Consider the following 22,007-nt stretch of genomic DNA (forward strand, 5'->3'; position numbering starts at 1 on the left):
ATGGATAGGGATGTTGCCTGATCAACATCTACCAGGGACACTGGGTGACGTTGGACTCTGTAAAACAACGTAAAACAGATTTAGTGAAAGCCTTTAGCTTAGATTGCCCAGAAGCAGCCATAGTATACAACACCAGTGGTTATGGGAAGCATATGGAGTAAACATAGAGCTTCTGGGTTTGCCCATAAGCCACTATTAACATAAGAACTTCTGACATTTGACAGAAGCTGACAACTACAGGTGAGTGAGACAAAAAAATTATATTAAGGCTGATTGCTATCTAGAGCTTCAAGAACCAAATTCTCTACACAATCAACAGGAACAAATAGATGCAACAGCGAGTCAGGCAGCTGCAGTAGACCATCTTCTCTATGCCTGCAGTTACAGGTCTTCAAATTAGTTTGGTATCTAATAATACCCCTATCTAATAAATCTAATCTAATAATCTAATAATCTAATAAATCTAATAAAACCCCTATTCTTAAGAAAAAGTTAATAAAGAGGCAACTTAATAACTTAACAATAAAGAGGCAACTCTGAATGCAATGTCTAAGCTACAACTAACTTGCTATGGGTTCCCTATTTGCGTAATCATTATGGGAAGATGCCCTTGTAACTACACTGTAGACACAATCCTGTATGTTGAAGACCACAATTAATCAGAATGGAGAGAGAAGCATAATAATTACATGTTTGTGTTAATCAGAATATTCTCTTAATTGACTAGCCCTAATGCTAAGATGCTCTCTCAGGTAACAATAATCAACAGCAATTTTTTCTCTGAAACATCCAACTCTTTTTTGCAGATGCAGAAAACACTAACATTATGTGAAAGAAATCAACACAATAGTAAAAAAAAAAAAAAGTGGGGCTGTGGAACTGCTGTAAGGAAAACTGTTTAACATCATGACTAACTTCCCTCCTTCCTTCCTAAGGACCAGCGATTTCATTGACTCATTTCCCTCCTTCCTCTCTCTTCTCTACCTGAAGACCTAAAAGCTTCTTACTTTGGAATAACCATTATGTTTATATTCATTGTTTACATTTGGCTACTCCCAGCCTTTTTATTATTCAGACTGAAAAACAACTTACAGTAAACAAAATGTTGCATCCTTTCAAAGAGACTGGGATCTTGAAAACAAATGCTACAGAAGAAATCAAAGCTGCATGTTGGGGATTTATTTGGATATTTAAACTTGACCTTGAAAGAGGTAAAAACCAGCAGACAGGAAACTTCCCCAGTGATCTGTGCCCAATGCCCACTTTGAAGTGACCACACTAATCTATGTAAGCAGAGAGTAATTGCCCTTAAGACAATCAGCAGTGCAGCTCTTCCAGTCTTCAACTGTCTGCTGTTCACACTCTAAGAAAAAAAGAATTAAGTCTGTATGTTTCAGCATCAGTTGGTAGCAGAAGACACTACAACTTCAGATTATCTGGAGAAAGAAGATGAAAGAAGGAAGGTAGGAACTGCCAAAGCATCTGACAGAGGGGAGCTCATTTAACAAAAACCCTAAAACGTCAGCTTTTCAGCAGCACGGTAACTTGTTTCTCAGGATTAAGTCTTCCACTTTCATTTCAAATGTAATTGTGTGTTTAAAGACATAAGCAATATCACTAACATGGTACATGTTCCTATCAGTTTAGAAAGCAAATACCTATAAATTGTTATAGGATCCTAATAAAGTATTTTGCTTACGCACTTATTTGGATGGATTATTCAACTTCTAGGTTTGAATTTTGTTAATCCTTTGTACAAATTTATAAAGATATCAGTATTTTTACTTTTTATTACTAATACCATAGCAGCACCAGTTTACTTTGTCTTAAGACCTCATTGAACTCTAAACATGACAGAAGACAAAAATCTCTTCTCCCCAGAAATCTAAATGGATTTAACATTTTTTAAAGTACCACTTCTAAGCTCCAGGATCTAAATGTCTGTATATATGGGTGAATGTGTACGAATAGCATAGAATCACAGAAGGGTTTAAGTTCAAAGGGACCTTAAGGATCATCTAGTTCCAACCCCCTGCCATGGGCAGGGGCATTTTTGACTAGATTAGGTTGTCCAAAGCTCCAACCAATGTGGCCTTGAAAAACTCCAGGGATGTGGCATCCATAATTTCTCTGGGCAACCTGTTCCAGTGCCTCACCACCTTATTTTTTTCTTCCTTGAAGACTTGTCACTGATCTCCACTTTGACACTGAGCTGTTGACTGCAACTCTTTGAATGCAACCATCCACCTAATCCCTCATCCAATAAGTGGTCCATCCATCAAATCTACCCCTGTTCATTTTAGAGACAAGAATGCTGTGTGAGACAGTATCAAATGCTTTGCACAAGTCCAAGTAGACGACATCAGTTGCTCATCCACCAAAGCTGTAACCCCATCGTAGAAAGCCACCGGATTTGTCAGGCACAATTTACCCTTGGTGAAGCCATGTTTGCTTTCACCAATCATCTCTGTTTTCCATGTGCCTTAGCACAGTTTCCAAGAGGACCTGCTCCATGATCTTGCTAGGCACAGAGTTGAGACTGACTGACCCGTAGTTCCCCAGGGTTTTCCTTTTTTGCCTTTTTAATAATAGGGATTATGCTTCCCCTTTTCCAGTCACCAGAAAAAGGACTGCCACAAGTTTTCAAATAGGATAAATAGTGGCTTAGCAGCTTCATCTGCCAGTTCCCTCAGGACCCTTGGATGCATCTCATTAGATCCCATGGACTTGTCCACCTTTGGGCTCCTTAGATGGTCTCAAACCTGATCTTCTCCTACAGTGGGTTCTTCATTCTGCCAGTTCCTGCCTTTGGATTCTGAGAGTTTGGTATTGTGGCTAGAGCACTTGCCAGTAAAGACTGAGGAAAAAAAAGTTGTCAAATACCTCAGTCTTCTCCATATGTTGTTAACAAAAACACAAAATCGTCATTTAACCCTGTTTTACCAGTGTTAAACACAGGAACATTAAGTCAAAGAATTTAGGAGAAATTATTTACTAATTGTACTAAATGCATTAATATTTCCACTAAGCTTTTTTAAATCTAGTATTCAGTAATTCAGGAAATATTCCATAAATTGATAATGTATCTACTTTATGTTTATGAACAGAAAATAAAAGCTTTACTATTTAAAAGATCATTAAGATATTTTATATTTCAGATACTTCAGATAAAAACTATCCTTCAGTTTATAAAGATACAAGTCAGAATCTACCACAAACTTAAAAAAAATCATTGTTAAATAAGAAGTTATGATTTCGCACTTAAAATGTGTGTAGGAAGCAATCATGGTTCCTATGTATCTGTTTGCTAAGTCATTATCCGTGCAACATTTTCTTTAGACAAGTTCTATTTGTGTTATATTCCTGTTGTGCAACAGGGTATTGTTTTGCCCTAGGAAATTATTAAAACCAAAAATTCCATAGCAGCATAGCAAGTCAACAGCTGCATTTTTCTTGAAGTATTCTATGCTGAATAGGTAATTTTATAATGTAGGCTATTATGAAGTTGCATACTGTATTCACTTGAACATTTTCCTCACATCAAACATAGCTGAAAAACAGAAACACAGATATTTTGTATATCTACAAATAATCACCCAGAAAAAGTATCTGCTTGTGCACATTTACCCTAAACACCTGAATATGATTATTACTTCAAAATGCAAATCTTTTCTTAAAAATTAAATAGAAATTAATGAACAATAATGGCATATTTTTCTAAAGCCTACAAGTATTAAAATTCTAAAAGTCAGTAAGATCTGATGTACTGTACCTGTAAATGCTTTACAATATTCACAACTTCTCTAGTTGAATAGGGATAATTAATAATTCCTTGGTCAGCTAAACTCCTAAGTTCTCCAAAAGCAGCTACCAGTTTCTGAAGAATTGGCTCTGGAACATCAGGACCATATTGTCTGAGCATAGCAAGTTCAGACTGTGGCTTGGGATTATCAACAGCATGGCAACTAAAAATGTCCCCTAAAAGAAAAAAAGCATACCTTTAGGTAGTTTATAAAGGACAGAATCAAAACAGCTCCTATAAATTTCATAAAGAACCTTAAATGGAAAGGCAACATACCAAGAGGATGCTGAGTACCTGCTTGTTAAAACAGAATAAAATAAGACAAATAACACTTTGAAAAATGTGAAGGATGAACTTGCTATAAAGAACACTGAGATTCCAGGAAACATGGAGATCTCTCCTACTATTTAATTAAGGTGATCACAAGGGAGAAATTAACTTTTAGAAGAAACACAAATTGAAAGCAAAACAGAAAAAAAAAAAAAAGGAAAGAAACATCTAAAGAAAGAATAACACAGGTTGAATGGGACCAACTTGAGAACACCCTCAAAACACCACTGCATGCAGGGAAATCTTTACATTCAGGAATACCTTAATATTGTGAGGCCTAGAGGAAATACTGGATTTATCTTTTCCTCTCTGCCTACCTTGAAATACTGTAAGAAATATGGCAAGCTGTCTTCCACAAACATTTGCATTACATTGGTCCCAATCATATAATCTATAAAATTGAGGGTATATGTAAAGAGTCATTTAACAATCATACAAAACTTGTCAGGGTTTAAAGGGTCAATATATAGAGAGAGATTAGGTCATGAAAAAGAAATAGGCTCTAATAAAAGCATCTTGGGTCAATATAATTTGGTGAAATTCAGAGCCAATGGACTTCTGCTACGGAATGCCCATTCACTGGGAACTGCATCTGAAAAACAAACAGCTATCACATAGAACTGGGCTTGCTCCTGTTTCTTTTTTAATTTTTTTTTTGAGTACATTATTATTTCTTGCAGAATAAACGCTACAGCCAGAGCTAACAGATAAAGACACGCAGATTAAGGTGCCTGCACATAATTTTGACAATTCTAGGCAGTGGAGTCCGTAGGGCAATTCACACTGCCAAAGCTTTGCCAGAGGCCTACTTAGACTAACACTGGACTATACCTTACTACAAAACAGTGAATTCTTCATTGTTCACCCTTAGGAAACATGAATTCTTACATTCTTTCTTTTGCTGTGAGATGAAGCTGTAGGGAATCTTTGCTGATACATTGGATTTTCAGGCACTACCTGGAGTTTTTTTTATTTGTTTATTTTTTAAAATAAGACTGCTGCTGGTATGAAAAACTTTGACATGAAATTTGGACAGGGTTATGTAAAACTCTGGCGATTTCAGCATCTTGTCAAATATTTATTAAGGCCTATCATACAAAGCCATGAGTATGGAGAAGCCAATGAAGATTAAGAAGCAGGCAGCAATAGTATAAACACTATAAAAGACAATAGCCTCCATCTTTAGAGGGAGAGAAAATTACTATCCATCAGGCTCCCATGTCTTGTACTGAAGAGGACAGAACTTGGCCAGAGGCATTCTTGTTATGGGAAAGAAAACACTGAGCAATCACGTTAACCACTGATGTCAGCTATCAACTGCTCACAGCTCATATTGTTGCTATATTTGTATACAATATATGCTCATTAACATTTTTTATTTTTTTTTTTCATCTTTGTCTGTTTTCTGTGTTTGTCCTGATCACATATAACAATTTAAGTTGTACACAGATGACCATGTATAGCTGTTCACGTCAGGGCAAGTTCCGTAATCTCACCCTAAGCATCTTATGTGAAACAAAACATTAATATGCAGAAGGAACCTCTGTCCCCATGACATCTAATGAAATAAAGATAGTCATTCTATTAAGCAATTCTAATTAACAATCAGCGTTTAATATGAATCACTTACCTAATGTGCCAAAGAAGTCATTACCCAAGAAAGGAAATCCAGGTCTATTTGCTAGAACTATCATTCTAAAATCAGGATGAATTACTATTACATTTTCTCTCCCCTCTACATGAGCACGATCTAGAAAATAGATAAAATGTATTAGTTGTACATTTAAGCTTTGTGATTATCAGTGAATTAGAAGAAGTTAATTAGAAGAATTATTCTTAGAATTACAAGAATAGTTACTAAAAATGCTCAACAGCTTCTTAGCAAGTCATTAAATTATGAGTGTTCTGAGTTTCATTCTAAAATTTCATAATTTGTTTCATGAAAATCTAACTAAATTATTTCACTTATGAAAAAAAAGCATCAGCTGTTACTGACTAGTTTTGGGGTGGGAACCACCTGTGCTGTTTATATTTAATTTGACCAAAATGCTGAGGCAAAGGGTGAATAAAATATGTTTTTTATATATGTATAACATTATCCCATCTGGGAACACAGGACTGAAAGTCCTGCTGGATATTATAAAAATCTGTGAGAAGCCAGAGGCACATGATGTCATGCGCCTGAAGACTCTGTTTCACCAGAATGAGTCAGACTGCCTTCGCTTCTTCCCTGCCATCATGTCTCCATTGGTACACGAGCTTTGGGAATCCTTTTATCTCCTCTGCAAAACTACAATACTAACTGAAATTGACTAGCCAGTTATTTAAAAAATAGGGCCACCTATAGTTTATAACCACAAGCAAAAATGATGTCGTGCCATGTGAGTGCTGAATGGATTGCTCCACTCATATTTAAACTATACTTATCACCAAAACTACAGTGTCTACTAAGTTCAAGATGACATTTTAAACAGGGCCTTTCTCTGAAAAATCATAAAAAGAAATTTAGTTCCTGCAGTTCTTGTGAATTAAACTCCACCAAATTATGAAGTATCCCTGACTCGCAGGATATCTTTAAATAATAAAAGCACATACAGTATTTTATTAGATGAAACCTTTAACCATTCAACCTTAGGTATACTCTTATTTTACTATCAGATCTGATCAAGTTATACCCCTACTATCCAGATGGGCATAATCAAGATCACAATTTTGTCGAACAGATCTGTATTTCTTATGGTGAATAAGAAGTGGAGAGGTCAGCTTATAACTGTCGGGACTTTTTTTTTCTTTTAATTCCTGAGAATTCCATTCATGAAAATGCTAATTTAAGAAAACCTTTGTGGTTATTGCAAAAGCAGTTTTAGTTAGAAAAAAAAAAAAAGAAAAAAAAACGGAAAAAAAAGACACCTTATTTAAAATTGTTCTTTAGAGAAAAAAGAAAATCACTGTAATTTCATTAATTGTTAACCTTTTTATCATCAAGTACTTTTTCCATTTGGACTCTTCTGAGGCTTTACTTAGCAATGTAATTGCTGAAAAACAGCAACATGTTACCTTTTACTGTAAGTGATGAAATTGTTTTCTATCTACTTACTGGCAACAATTCGCCTTCCATCTGACAAAACCATTTCTCCACTTTCTACTAAGGTTTTTAAGATACAGGTAACATTCGTTGGTGCCTTGTCTGCCTCATCAATTACCAAAATATGTCCAAACTTCACTGCTTTTACCTGGAAGATAAAGAATCAAATCAGCACAACCCTCCAAAAATAGCTGTGAGAAAGTGCATTACTAGTATCTCAGACAGTAGTTGAAAGATCTCAGTGGCAGTGAGAGAAGGGGAGGCAGAACAGCTAAGATATGACTGAACTGTAGCAGAGAGAGAAGAGGAAGCAGGTGAGACAAGACAGGAAGGTGTTTCTTTTACTCGGGGATATGGATGGAAAACTGCACTAGGGAGGCAACCGAGGAGCCTGACAGAGTAGAAGTGCTGAACGACAAGTGCATAGCAGTTTGCATCTAGGCTGGCAACAAGAAGCTGAAAGAACTGAAGAACAACTGCAAGAGCTGTCTGGAGTCCAACTTTGCAGGCTGGCATGAGGCATTTTTACATGCTACAAAAGAAGAAGGGAAATACCACCGTACCAGTTAGAATGTGTCAGGTTAACACTAACTAAATTACTTTCCACATTCATTTTGTGACCCCCCCCTCCGAGACCCTTGTCCTATTTGGCATTTGTCACATGGCAAACATAACCAAAGCAAAAGTTAATAAAATGTTACCACATTTACTGGTTATTCCATACAAATAATCAAATCACAAAGAATTTTCTTATTTGAAAAGCCAGCATATTTAAATACTTGTTTATACAATTCCAAATATACAATTCAAATGTTACTACTAACCAGTGGTGAATCTTCATATATAATAAGACCATCTTTAACAGAAGGCTGCAGGGTAAGGCTTTGTACAGTTGTATCCCTGAAATGTGGAAAAACAGAGAGTATTAATTGAAATAGACAGAAATTTGAGTTACAGTAAAGTGCAAAATGACTAAATGAAAAACTGAAAACTCTCTTTTCTTTTTAAAAGAGAAATAAATATTGTTATTTTTCAGAATTCTTGAAGAACTTGATCTGACAATACCGCAGGGACAACTTAGTGGTCAAAGGTGAGCCTGTCTAACTCTGCCACTGCTTTCACAGCAGTTCTGTCTATTAAGTAGTTCTGGAAATGAAAACACTGAAAAGTGAATCTGTATCTTTTGCACGGAGGTATATTACTACTGCTACTACTACTACCAGTTAAACATAGTTCAACTCTCATTTTCATGACAAACAGGGAAATCTACCCTGAACTGAACAGGAATTTGCAGTATCATAATCAAACCATTAACGTTTTAGTTGCTCTTCTCCACGTGACAAACCACCAAGAAAAGAATAAGACTAAAAATACTTCTGTGGAATTCTAAAAATCAACTATTTTTAGTTCAATCTAAACCACACCAGATGGAATAGTTTTTACTAGCACTTGCTACACTTTGTATCATAAACAGTGTAAAATCTTAGATGGGACAGAGGCTGTAGTATAATAGGTTAGTATTTCTTTTTGAAATTTTGTTTTCCTTTGAGTTGCTCAAATGGTTTTTACCTTCCATTTTCAAATAGTTTAATTAAAATCTGTAATGAGAATATTCCTTATTTTTCATTATTATCATCTATGTCAACCACCACTGAAAGAACAAATAAATGAAAAACTGTTGCAATTCAGAATGATCCAGTAGCAGATATCGCCACACTGGATTTGCCTGTACACCTGATGTCTGCAACCTAGAGAAAGCCCCTCCTGTCTCTATGATACACTTATCAAAATCTGTGTCAAGTCCCATAAAACCAACCCCATTTACCTTGGGGTTCTGAGGTAAGGAATGGTGGGAGGTAACAGAAGGTCCCCACAGTTTCGTGGGCAATAGGATACATGATACAATCTTAGGGCATACAGGCTACGGCATTCCTTTCCTCCTGTATTTCAAGACCTGGATGAGTCTGTATCACCTGAATGATGAACTACTCATGTGACACAAGCCAGTAGGAGAGCCTCACCTGTGCTGCTTGAAATGCACATGCTGGTCAATAGGTAAGGTTCATACCCTTTGCATTAGGTGTGAGATCGGATGCAACAAAACTCTCTTACCTTTCATACATGTGCAATAAAACAAGTGTTTACTTAAACTAAGCTGACTCACTGTTCCAAATATCTACCTTAGTCCTATCTTTAATTATGTAACACCTTGTTAAAAAAAACAAAACAACAACAAAAAAAACACAATATTCTGATAAGCTACTGGGTACAGGAAATCACACACAATACTGTTTGCAGTAAACTATTAAATGGTCAGCTTCCAATTTCAGTCTGAAACTGACAGCATAACATGCAAATTTCCTTTACTTGAAACTGCTGTCAGCAGGATTTCTGTCCCGAACAACTGATACTTACTTGTTTAGCTTTAAACTCATGACTGATTTACCCCAATGTCTCCTATGCACAGCAATAAAACACAGAGCAGGACACAGAGATTTTTTAATATTTGCCTCTTCATATGAACTTTAATCCAGGAGAGAAAAAGTTGAAAGCTAAGACTACCTCCACTTTAAATAATAAAAGCACATACCTCAACTCCATCAACTGTGGCCTCTCAAAAGCAACAAACTCCCACAAAATACACTGAAATACATATTGTACTCATATGCAGCAAATGGAGCTTTGCATGTATTTTTAAAACCACTAAAATAAGCTGTAGTATTAATCTATTATCTTAGAAATCCTATTAAGGAAATAAAAACAAAGCTTCCACTAGCACCCTTTGTGCCTGCTCATTTCTACATTGGGTAGAGAAATCATTAATAAAAGAAACAGCAACAGAACAATCTTTGTTTCTTGAACACAGATTACTTAGGGACTAAATTCTCAGATTGCATCCATCAGTCTACCTCTGTTAACAGTCGTAACTTCTGCCTGTGCAGAAGCAACTCTGTAGGTTCAAGACTATACATTTACAGATGTGGAAGACTTTAACAATGTGTAAACCAAACATAAATCCTTAGAATGATCTCATTCTTTAGGAAAGACAGAACTGACCATACCTTTGGGGGAAATAAACACTAGAAAGTTTACAGTTTCCTTAAGGCCTAGTATGAAAGCTACATACATCAGTAAAAATCGTAGAAGGAATCAAGATGAAAGAACAATTGAAATCCAAAATCCAATTTCTAACTTTTTTTCTGTGGTTACTTATCCATGGCTACCTCTTTTCTTCTGCTTTGTTCTTATTCAGAACTAATATTTTAACAAAATATTTCAGGAAATTTACAGTGTATTGTAAAAGCTAAATACCCAGCCCAAGACTAATTCCATTAGTTTGATGATATAAGTGAATGCAAAACTCCAGTATGTACTTTGGATGTTACATTCAGCCAATGTATATAAGAATGATTTTGCTAGGGTTAGTACAGGTAAGTATTCCTATCAGAATCATAAGCTACGCAATTGGATGTCATTATTTCTGTTCTTCAGAAACCTAACTAAACAGGGTAAAAATGGCTAAAAATAATATGCCTCCTTGGACTTTTTTTCTTAAATTTCCATTTTGTAATGATTTAAAGTAAATGTAAAGACACTGAAGACAATAATAAACGTATGCCACATCTGAAGTATTTCTGAACTATATGTCACGCAGATTTTCCTAAGTGTAAAATACGTCTGGCACTCAAAACATCAGACTGTAGAATTTCACTCCCACAAGAAACATCTGAAAACTCTATTTCACATTTACTTATTACTATTACTGTCCTAGTATTAACTAGGCTCTAACAAAGACACGAATACAAAACTTCATAATTTCATCACATTTGGCACCCAAGACGAAAATAGTTCTGACACACAGAAGCACAACCGCGGGAATGCAGAAGTGGGTGAGAAAAACTGTCTGACATATTGTTATGCTGCTCAACTGAACTGATTTATTTTCTCCTGATTTTAAAAGAAAAATATGAAAAACTCACTAATGTCTTTCCTAAGAACATACTTTTATCTTGCAACCCCTCCTCACTAACTCTCTATAAAAAACAGGAAGAAAAGATCTAGTACCAAACCCCAGCAACTCGTGACAGTACCATTCAATTCACAGCAGCACTTCTGAGACTTCTTTTGACTTTTGTTGTTGTTGTTTATTGGCTCACATCACTGCCTTTTATTTACTTTTTGTTACCGATGCATTATATAGCCCAAAGGCAGATTTTTCAGAGATCTATAGATTTACTCAATACATACTGGTTTTTGACAGTTACTATTTCTTTGACAGCAATACCTTCTTTCCAGGGAAGAACTATGAGATATGCCAGGAGAAATTTCCATCGACCACAGAAAATGAGGGTACAGCAGATGTGAGGGAAGTGACAATCCTGCTAGACTTTACCCCAGCCTAAAAAAACAATGCAAGCTAGAGAGGGTCACTCTTACTGCAATATACTTTTTTTTTGTTATTGGAGTGATCATGCCTCAAGGAATTATCAACTTCCATTCATAATTTGAACAGAGGCCAAACAGATGGCTGTGACTATGAGTGACAGTGTATATATATATACTTTTATTAAATTTCAAATTAAAATAATTCTCTCTCTTCTTTTTTTTTTTATCTTCACAAGAGTGAACCAAAACTACTGCCCACCCAGGTTGCACACATACAATTTCTTAACGCTAACCTTGCCTGTAGTTCAAATACAACAAGTAGAGTATAGGAGACTCCCTTTATTCTGTCTCTGTCAACTTCCAAGATTTATCCAAATTCTTTTAAATAATAATTGAAAAATTATTCCAAAGAGAGGAGAGGATCTGTGAACTCATACCTATTTTATTATTTAGAATTAAATTCTCCTCTACACAAATCCAATGAGTTCAGCATTTCTTATTGTATTCACTGGAGACAGAAACATTGTCCCATCCTCTTTTCAAGTGGAAACACGGAGTTGTTTAGAAGACCTGAACAGCTTTATCAATGGGCCCTGTCATAGGACAGGATAGGAGACAGAGATGTAAGAAAGTAAATTTCCAAGCATTCTGGATGTTATGTGGTGAGAAAGAGAAGTTGAAACTAGTTAAAAGGAAAAATTAAGGAACAGTGGAGAACAATGTTCCTCTTTCCCTGAGATTTGTTCTAGTTTATCTTTAGGACTACCTGGCTGAAAGATCATTCTTTAGAGAAATGAAATCAAAGCATGAAATTCTTCATTAAGAATGCTAGTGGTGTCCATACAACAAATTGGCAAATATTCATTGTATGTGTTGACACTTGCCCCCCCAGAACATTGAAGTGTAAATACTAAAATAGGATTTGATCCATTCTATAACCTATGCTTTGCTGCCCAACTTAAGAAAAGGAAAATGTATTGCACTTCTTTATTTTAAAATGTAAGTTCCCAAGAAGGCTTCTGCCCACATATGGGTCATGTTATTAGAACCTCAGCTAACATTACCAACATCTGTATTCACTGGAATTCACTCCGTTTTGACAAGTGCTGAAGAAGCCTACCCTGGCTTTTTTATCCACTTACTGAGGCCAAAAGAGTAAGAGAGTATCTCTGAATGGTAACCTTGTGTTTTTAGGGCTGGCGCTCATTGTAACAAATTTAGATAAATAAGATTGAGCAGTGGCCTACCTCTTATTCTCCAAGAGAAACTTTAAGGTGTTCAGTTGAAATGAAGAATCAGAGAACCAGAATACATGTTCTAATAATTGATGCTCTTCGTGTCTGTGAGATGTATATATCCATCTAATTATCTACCTATATAGGTATACATATCTATCTTCTCAATTACATTTTAAACAGACATGAATACATCCAGATGATGTGACCTAATGTTACGAGTATTCAAAAAATAATTAGGCCAAGAGCCATCTGAAGTTAATTGCTTAGCTAATCTACTCACGGATTACCACGATGAAGAGCAAGCAATCTCAATGACTTTGACATGTACAAATCAATTTCTTTTGCTAACATACCACACAGAATATCATTGCATGACATGACAACTAAGTTCAGGAAATTCTGAAATCCCTGAAAAGCCAACCAGCTTTCTCTTTCCTTTGTTAAGATGATATTGTAAAGCCTTTTTACCTTTCTCTGTGTGTATGGATAATTACATCCCTAATTTTTTTTTCTGCTAGACCATTATAACCACTCAGCAGGACATATATTTGTTTAAAACCAAAAGAATTGTTTGGAGTATAAAAGTACTTATTACTCAGTATAACTGTGGGTGGCAGAACAAAGGCCAAAGGGAATTACATGTTTAATTCAGGTTATATACTTAAATCAAGTTACAAAATCCATCTTTTAAAACAAGACGCAACATTTGCACATAATGTGGTATAACAACATAAAGTCACTCACCCTAATTGCAAAATCCACAAAAGAAGAAACACGACACCCTACAGCTCCCCTTATTGTGTATAATACCTTTCACAGAGTATACTAGCTAGAAAAGCTAGAGAATGTTACTTCACCTATAGAAGAAAATGAAACAACCTGGTTTTGTAACCTAAGTTATTTCTCCATAGCAGTCACACAGCAGGATATTCAAGCTGAATTCAATTCCTACAAAAAGATAAATGAAGTAATTCTCTTAACACCTGTAATCTGACAATAGCAGAGCTAGTCAGAAAGCTTATGAAAAGCTAACATTTGAAAAAAAAAAAGACCAATGGCTTGCATGAACTTTTTTGTAAGCTTGGCATTGCAACACTGAAGTGATGGAAAATGTATTAAGGCAAAAAGCCATCAACAACCAAAGAAGTAAAAAACAAAACAACCCCCCCCCCCCCAAAATAAAAACAAACAAAAAAACCCCACAAAGACACCTATTAAATGCTAGCCAGCACATTCAATGCTTCACAGCATAAATCTTTGCAACAACATGCCTTGTTATTATGTGTTTCCAAACCTGAGCTGCATAAATAATAAAGGATGCACTGTAAGGTTACTTTGTCCAACGTTAAAAGAAAATGATCTACACATACAGATTCAGGACTCTAGTCGTAAGTAATGATTACCCAGCCTTTTTTTTGTGTGTCTGTCACCATATAAATACACACACATGTATGTCTTCACTGTGTTCAATGGATTCTTCTAACAAACCACTGCAGCTTAAGAGCACTTGCTTCAACAAAAGTTGTCTACAGAGATAGCTTCTCTGTGGTTGTTCACTTAAAAAAAAAAAAAAAAGAAAAAAAAAAGACCTGCACAGTTATATCAACATTTAAATTTCTTACATAGTCCTATACTCTTTCAAGAGAAGAGGACCAAATGTAATTCTGGGAACAAGTGCACCGTAGCTCTACAGTATTAGGTGCTCATCTATGTCTTGGGTGAACTAAGTTATTACTTCTTGAAACAACTTTTATTTTTTTTTTAATTTGAATTTAAAAAAACGAAGTCAATAAAGCTGAAAGGGTAGTTTTAAATGATCTCAATAGGGGAAACAGGTAATTAGATTTTATACTGATTATGTGTGCTGAAAAAGAGGGAAAGAAAATTAACATCAAAAGATTAATGCACAGTTTGTAGTAAGTATTGCTTGTAGGGACACTATAAGCTCATTTTCCTATCCCAAACCTCTCCATTAATTTGATTGTTAAAGATCACAGCAAAATTACATTTATTTTGAAAAGGATAACATATGTAAACTCAGTTAATTTTTGGAAGAAAAGATCATCAGATTACTGTAATTTATTAGAGAACTAAAAAAGGCACAACACAAAATGTAGTAGATGTTTAAAATGAACCCTGTACCACACTTTCAAATCATCAGTCACTAAAGCACACAGTAACTTTGATGGTTAAGTTCTTTGAAATGAAACGTAACATTGGGAAAACCAGAATAAGGTAGTGCGGTATCTTCTAAAATAATAGCAAGATTATCAGATATCAAATAGAATTCTTATAGCAGTCAGTATTCTAATGACAGTAGTAAGACATCAAATTTAAAACAAAGGCAAACCGCTTTAGCCTAGGTATACATTAATGTCTAGAAAAGTGGAAAACAAGTTACCTGAATTTGTAAGAAAGGATATCACATAGAGAACTAAGACTTAATAGGGCTAATTTAAGGGCATAAACCCTGAAGCAAGCACAACATTTTCAAACAGATTTATTTCAAAGCTAAAGAAGAAGAAAACTTCATATAGCCTCTAGTTTCATAAAAAGGTATCAAACCATACTTAAAAGCAGCTTCAGCTTTTTTGACATTATAAAGAACAGCTCCCATGCACCAAAAATCACTCCCTTTTTGTCACATGACTTTGAAAAGATTCCTATTTTCTTTCTGAGCAATAAACTGCTTCACATTTCACAAGAATATATATATATATATTTGATATGCAGAACGAGAAAGCTTGAACAAGAACTACTTGTTTTGTGTCTTTTGCGTGTCTTCTGAGGCTCTGAGTAGCAGGAAATCCATTCATAACCCATCAATAAATTATTGATGTAGATTACACTGCAGCCTGCTCATGAAAAGCTTCTATTTCTGTAAGCGACCACAATGTTCTTACCCAACTAAATGACTGCTCATCTACATACTGAAGACATCAGCGTTGAGGTTGACCAGTTTTACTTACTATGACTTCAGTGGCCATCTCTGTAGTAGATCGGGGGGGCATCTAGTTTTCCCCCTAGTTGACAGTAACCAAGTTCCCGTAGCAATAGAAAGGACCGATAGTTTTCATTTTCTTAAAGTTTTAAGTTTCTTAGGGGAATGCCTGTGGCAGACACTCTGCAGAGATGGAGATGGTGAGCTGCAGTTTTTGCATTTCCTATGGCTGATCAATGGCCGAGATAGCATGAAGCCAGCAAACATCTCAGAAAAATTTCTGCTAGTTATTTACACTTATATCAAAACAATAAATAAATGTTCTAGAAGTTATCAAACTTAATCTCATTACAAAAAATGTTCTTATTTTTCTTGTTCTGAAAACAATGAAGTCTGAAGCTGCTTCTTAATTACCTCAGTTCTAACTACTTTTTGATACTGGCACATTTGGGTGTCAGCTAAGGACAATGCAAATGGACTCGCCACATGGAACAACCACTGCTGGTTAACTAATTTTTTTTTTTGGAAACAAAAGAGTGAATACTGTAGTTATATAATACCACACTACACAAAAATAGTAACTGCAAGGAAGAGAAATCATTGTCATTGAAATTTTAAAAAGTAGCTTGACAGTAGGACTGAACTCCAAACAGATGCATTCCTGATCAACTCCTAATATGAAGAAGTACGTAAGTGAAGGCAGCCAACTCTTTGAATAATTTATAAGCAAACATTTTTCTTAAATTTTTTCTTTATTAAATTTAATCATAGCTTCCTTTCAGTAAAGGTTTTCAGTTTCATGGTCCCAAAATGATTTACAAAACTTAACTAAGTTAAGCAAAGTCTTGTGGCATTTTTTCCCCCAAATTGGTTGGAAACAGAAGTGCTGAGTTCCAACTCCTGTTCTTAGCGCTGCTATCAGAGTGGTTCCAAAGCATGTTTATCAATATGGCAATAGGCGCTGTATACATAAATTGCACCCAAGAAAATAAAACCTCTCAATGAGGCAAGCAAAGTTAAGAAGAAGGATTTATAACCTCCATAAGCAATCTAATTCTTGAGGTCAAGCTGACCCTTCCATGTGAATCAGTGACAGAAGACGTAAATACAGATGTCAGAAAAGATGTTTGAAGAAAAGCACTCTCTTTTCTGTCTTTCTCCTCTCATCATCTTTAAATACAAGACATAATTTTTGAGATTTTAAACTTATTCCTTCTATCAGCTCTAAGAAAAATATTCCCTGATTAAATTTTTTTGAATATACATGCTGTTTAGATCACCAGAACTCCTTATACTATTTCATCAAAGTAACCCCCCCATGGAACATGAAGTGCGCACACTAGATTATTTTCTAGTGAAACGTGTCTATGCTATAAGCTACTGACTGTATTTCCCCCCAAAAAACATCTAAAAGCTTAGTGTTCAATTTTTTGAGGGGTAAACTTTCTCTAATTTTGTTTTGTAATCCAAAAGTGTATACTGACAATATTTAGGGATATCAGGATTATCTTGTTTAAAGATTTGTTTGTAAAGCTTGTTTAAAGGTCCTATAAAGTCTACACAAGTACTATACAGACTGAGTTCTTCACAAGGTATTTCAGAATGCCATGCAGGAAATGGAAACTTCTGTTTTTCTATATTCAGGAATTATTTTTGTAGAACCACATAGGACTGCTCATCATTTGCTACCTATCCCTATAACACTGTAACCAGAAACAGAACTTGACAGAAATTTGTCTTGACTAGACAAAAAAAGGGCACTTTTTTTTTCCTGGCGATGTATCAAGTAGCGTATTGTAACTAACATATTCTGTGGTTCCATCATCACCCCAAACTGTATATTTATGCAACACTCCCTGCCCTGAGCTATCTGAATTTATATTAACATATACTGTTCTGCTTAACCACACCCAACAGCAGAACAATTTTTCAAAAGGCACATACACTGAGCGAAGAGGAATACTGTAGCATTTTGTGAAATAAATGGGATTTACAAAAAATTATAACATGTTTTATCCAGAAGGAGCAGGTGGCTGCTTCAAGCAGAGAAGATGACAGGAAAGTTAATGCAAAGCTGAAAAGTAACAGGTCAGAAGAGCACTATTTAGGAAAGAAGTGATGGAAGTTTAGGAGAAGAAGTATCTAAGAAAACAGCAGAAGGAAAGTGATGAGATAGAGCTATCCAAGTATCGGGAAGACGAGGACAAGACATTTGAAGACAAAAAGCTGGGGAGAAAGTGAGAGAGAAAGTGTTAAAAGGACTGTGCTGTTACAGGGCAAAATACCAAAGACGTACGTTTTTATTAGCACTATTTAAAAAAACAGTGATTATAGAAAGAGACAGGGTGATGAAGCTAGGAAGTTCAAGGGGGGGAGGTAAAGATTAGGAATGAAGCTGAGAAAGGATGCAGTTCAACTGAAGATGATTCTTCTATACCGATTCAGTCTTTGTTTCAATTTACTGATCCACACGCAGTTCATGTCATAAATAGCAGACAGATAAATCAGTATTAAAAGCACTCCACACCATTACCTGTTGTTTATTTCAGCTTTTGAATTGTTTTCAATTGGTTTATTGTATTGAAGTCCTTCTGTTAGCTTGCATATGAAAAAAAAAATAATTTTCTAATCTCAACGTGTTTATGGATATTAGAGAAATAAATATGCTAAGCAGCAATGCCAAAGGAAGGAAACAAAGAACTTTTATTATTTAGAGTATTTCTTATCTAATCAATGATATATTCAAACAAGTGCCTTTGAAAATTTTCCCCTCACACATGCTTTGGGAAATCTCCCCAGAAATGACAGCATAATATTACTCTCTTCTTGAGCATGGTTTGACATCAGTAAGCTCTGTTTTGCTTTCTATTATGTTAAGTACAGTGATTCCACTAGCTTTTTGTAACCCCTCCTCCACCTGTCAGCTTAATGCCTCTGCCTATGAAAAAGATACATTTCTATGGTCTATTTGTGTGCCGCCTAAGATAATAGGGAATTTGTTCAAACAACAAGACCAAATTAAACTTCAGAAACACAAGTTTTAAAACATGGAAAATCAGACTACAAAACACAAAGATGGAAATGTAACTCAGTCTTACCTATGCAGCTGTAAATACTCTCTGGGCCTGTTTAGAAGGTGAAGGAATCTGTCAACAATCTTGTTTTTCCCAACACCCTGTAGCAAATAAATATAATATGAAAACATAATTACACATTTAAGAGTGATATAAGTTGATTTAAGAGTTATTAAAGGTATAAAAAAGAGTTATTAAGTTATAAAGATATATTCAACAGCTACAAAAAAGAAAAAGGTAACTTTCCAAAACTGTTCAAAGATTCTCCAGACTTCTTTACAGGCAAACACAATTTCAGTTCACATCAAAGAACTCTGAATGCAATTTTATTTTATTTTACATATGTATGTATTTACAAAACCCTTATCTGTTTTACTAGGAGAAATCAGAAATAGGACTGTGTCTCTAGAGTTATCACTCGTGCTTATTCATCCCTTTAACTACCTCTGTTTGTTTACAACCCTTTCATTTCACAAAGGTATCGCAAGGCTCTGAATGCTGGGAAGTTGGCTTGCACTCAAGTTGAAAAGATACTTTTTGATGGTCATAGGAAACATCCTGTAGCTGTCATGACGAGTTAGACATTACCTTGATAATATCTGTTAATCTCATTTCACTGGAAGTTAGCAAAAAATGCTATCAGAATCAGAACTGGGTTGGAGATGACACTCCTACTGCAGTATGTCTGCATTAGCAAGCTGTGCAGAACAACGACGGTGAGTTTCTGGAGTGAACCAGATGTTTGTTGCTAATACCCCACCGTGTCCTGTACAACTGTTTCAGGAGCTGGTACTTAAGCCCATGCCTCGCCTGGTTACAAGGACGGAATTAACAGATGGAAGGCATTAGGTGTGCCGCTGGAGAACATGTTCTAGTTCAGTCTCAGCCTAAGGGAATCCAGGTCATACGTCCCTTGACGTGTACAAAACTGCAGTAAGGAGTTTCACTTCAAAAATTCTTTATCCCTCCTGCAAGAAAGTGCAGATTGCCAAGGGAAAAAAGGAAAAAGATAGATGAGTAGAAAGAAAAGTTCGATTGTAACCCAGCCAAAAGCAGATTGAGAAGATACCATCCCTCTACTGAGATTCACACTCTGACTGCATGAATGCATCATTAGTCCATACCAGTGTAAAGCAAAGCAGATGAATATAACCCACAGACAGATTAAAGAGATTAGATTAAACCAACTTGAGACCAGCTAATCTGTTTCACTTGGCATTGAAACAGAATAGGAGCATTCATAACTGCAAGTTATGACATTTATGACTAAGTTCTAGCTGAAAGATGGTAATTGACAGCTGCAGAATTGCAAACTGTTTAAGCTTCTCAGAAGGGGACCACAGTTTCTCATATGACTACATTCATGAGAATGGAGAATCACACACATATGTGTGGAAGTTGAAATCATGGAAGGAAAGTTCTCACCATAAGAGCAGAGGAAAAAAAAAATACAGCAGAGATGACAAAAATAGAACTACCTAGATCCTACTGTAGAGTCAACTTGAACACGGGAAAGCTAACTCAAGTTAGCGTTCTGCCACACGCCTTCTCACGACCCTTCCTCCATCTGGTCCTTCAGAAGAACCTATGGTTTTACACCCAGTTGTAATAAGAAGCTACAACACATTTAATATCTATCATTTGACAGTTCTGAAAACTGTCACTGGAATTCTCCACTGCATTCTCCACTGCTTTGATACAGGGGATGATGTTGTGACAACAATTTTTCTAGAAATTCAGAAGATACCCATTTGGGGGAAAACATGCAACTTCAGGAACTAGATCAGAAGCAATGAAAGAAACCAGAAACAGGACAAGAATCCTCTAGTAGCACACATGCACAATTTTATTCCCATTTGTTTGCTACTACTTGCAGTCAGATTCTTAAAATCATAAATGGGTGAAAAAATGGGAATACTTCGAATGTCCAGCACAAATATCCATGCTGAAAGCAGCTTCCTTTTCTTTTCCTAGGAGAGCTAAAAAAAAACCTGGGCGGATGCCCACATGGAGTTTTCTGTACGAATCCCTAGTGGTCTGCACATTCTTTTCCCTGCAGAGGGAAACTCTAGCCAGCTACAGCAAGTACAAAGCTGAAGAAATATCTCAATCAACGTAAAACAGAGTTAATATCAAACAAATGGTTACTGTACATTTATGGTAGATTCTTAAAATAATGTTTGTAAAGAGTATTTTCCCAGCTACAAAATAACACATTTTTTCCCCTCTCTCTCTCCTTTTACAACAGATAAAGGGCTGAATGGCTGGTTTTGTGTATTTCTGTCCAGGCTGTTATCACCAACAGTAGTGGCAAGAATGCACCTTGCCTTTGAAAAGATGCTTGAAAGACACCAGCATGGTGGAAGACCACCATGGAGGAAGGCAGACAGCACTATTACCCAAGTAACACAGTGAAGCTGATGGGAGTTGTGCCATCACCACACCTCACCCTTTTCTTGTGTTTGTACATCTCTCCAGATTCCCTGCACACCTGCTTTTATTTCATTTTAAGGCTAACTTGATTTCAGAATGTGGTACATTTTTAAAACGTGCATGCAGTATCCAAAGGCCAAAAGGCATTCCCACCAGATTTTAGCTATTATAAACACATTAACATTGCCCAATTTCTAGACTGAACTGCTTCAGAGAGTACATTATGTGCCTTCATAGAGGTTGTGGTATACCACAGAAAATTCTTGGTTGGCAACAGTAGCTGGAGTAAAGTTCAAGTCAAAGCCCTTTGATTCTGTTCCTCCACATTCTTACTTCATGACAAGTTTCCACTTCTCTTTGTCTCTGTTACTGCATTGAGAAGGCATGATATATTAGAAAGTAAGGAGGAGAGACCACAGCCATTTAGAGGGGTCTTTTATACCACTAAAAAACTGCAAAAAAGAGCTCAGACAAGTTCCTTCCTTTAGTAATACTTATTAACGTAAGGCCAAGAAAATTTTATTCTGAACTCACTGGATCCTCATGGCATCAAGAATATGTCTGGTAGCTTTCTTCAGATGAACACGAAACGTGGAAAATGCTAACCTATTTCAGAAAAAAAAAACCCAACTTCTGAAATAAGTTACAGGCATCCCAGAAATAAGAAACCACCATAATGGCAACAAAATCGTCCTCGTCTCTTTTCAATCTTTACCCA

The 22,007-nt window shown here is 35.9% G+C and overlaps 1 protein-coding gene across 1 annotated transcript in view; it reads right to left on the reverse strand.

The window, feature by feature from the left end:
• The window catches only part of VWA8 (von Willebrand factor A domain containing 8), a 190,008-nt gene that overhangs the window by 84,508 nt on the left and 83,493 nt on the right, over window positions 1-22,007 (reverse strand). Inside the window, exons 21-25 of the mRNA XM_040541186.1 lie at window positions 18,881-18,957; window positions 8,042-8,117; window positions 7,230-7,365; window positions 5,763-5,882; window positions 3,773-3,978 (exon numbers count right to left, since the gene is read on the reverse strand). Of these exons, the coding sequence (XP_040397120.1) occupies window positions 3,773-3,978; window positions 5,763-5,882; window positions 7,230-7,365; window positions 8,042-8,117; window positions 18,881-18,957 (615 nt within the window). The remainder of the gene's footprint in view (window positions 1-3,772; window positions 3,979-5,762; window positions 5,883-7,229; window positions 7,366-8,041; window positions 8,118-18,880; window positions 18,958-22,007) is intronic.

Source organism: Cygnus olor, chromosome 1 (genome assembly GCF_009769625.2).
Source record: "Cygnus olor isolate bCygOlo1 chromosome 1, bCygOlo1.pri.v2, whole genome shotgun sequence".
Lineage (NCBI taxonomy): Eukaryota > Metazoa > Chordata > Aves > Anseriformes > Anatidae > Cygnus > Cygnus olor.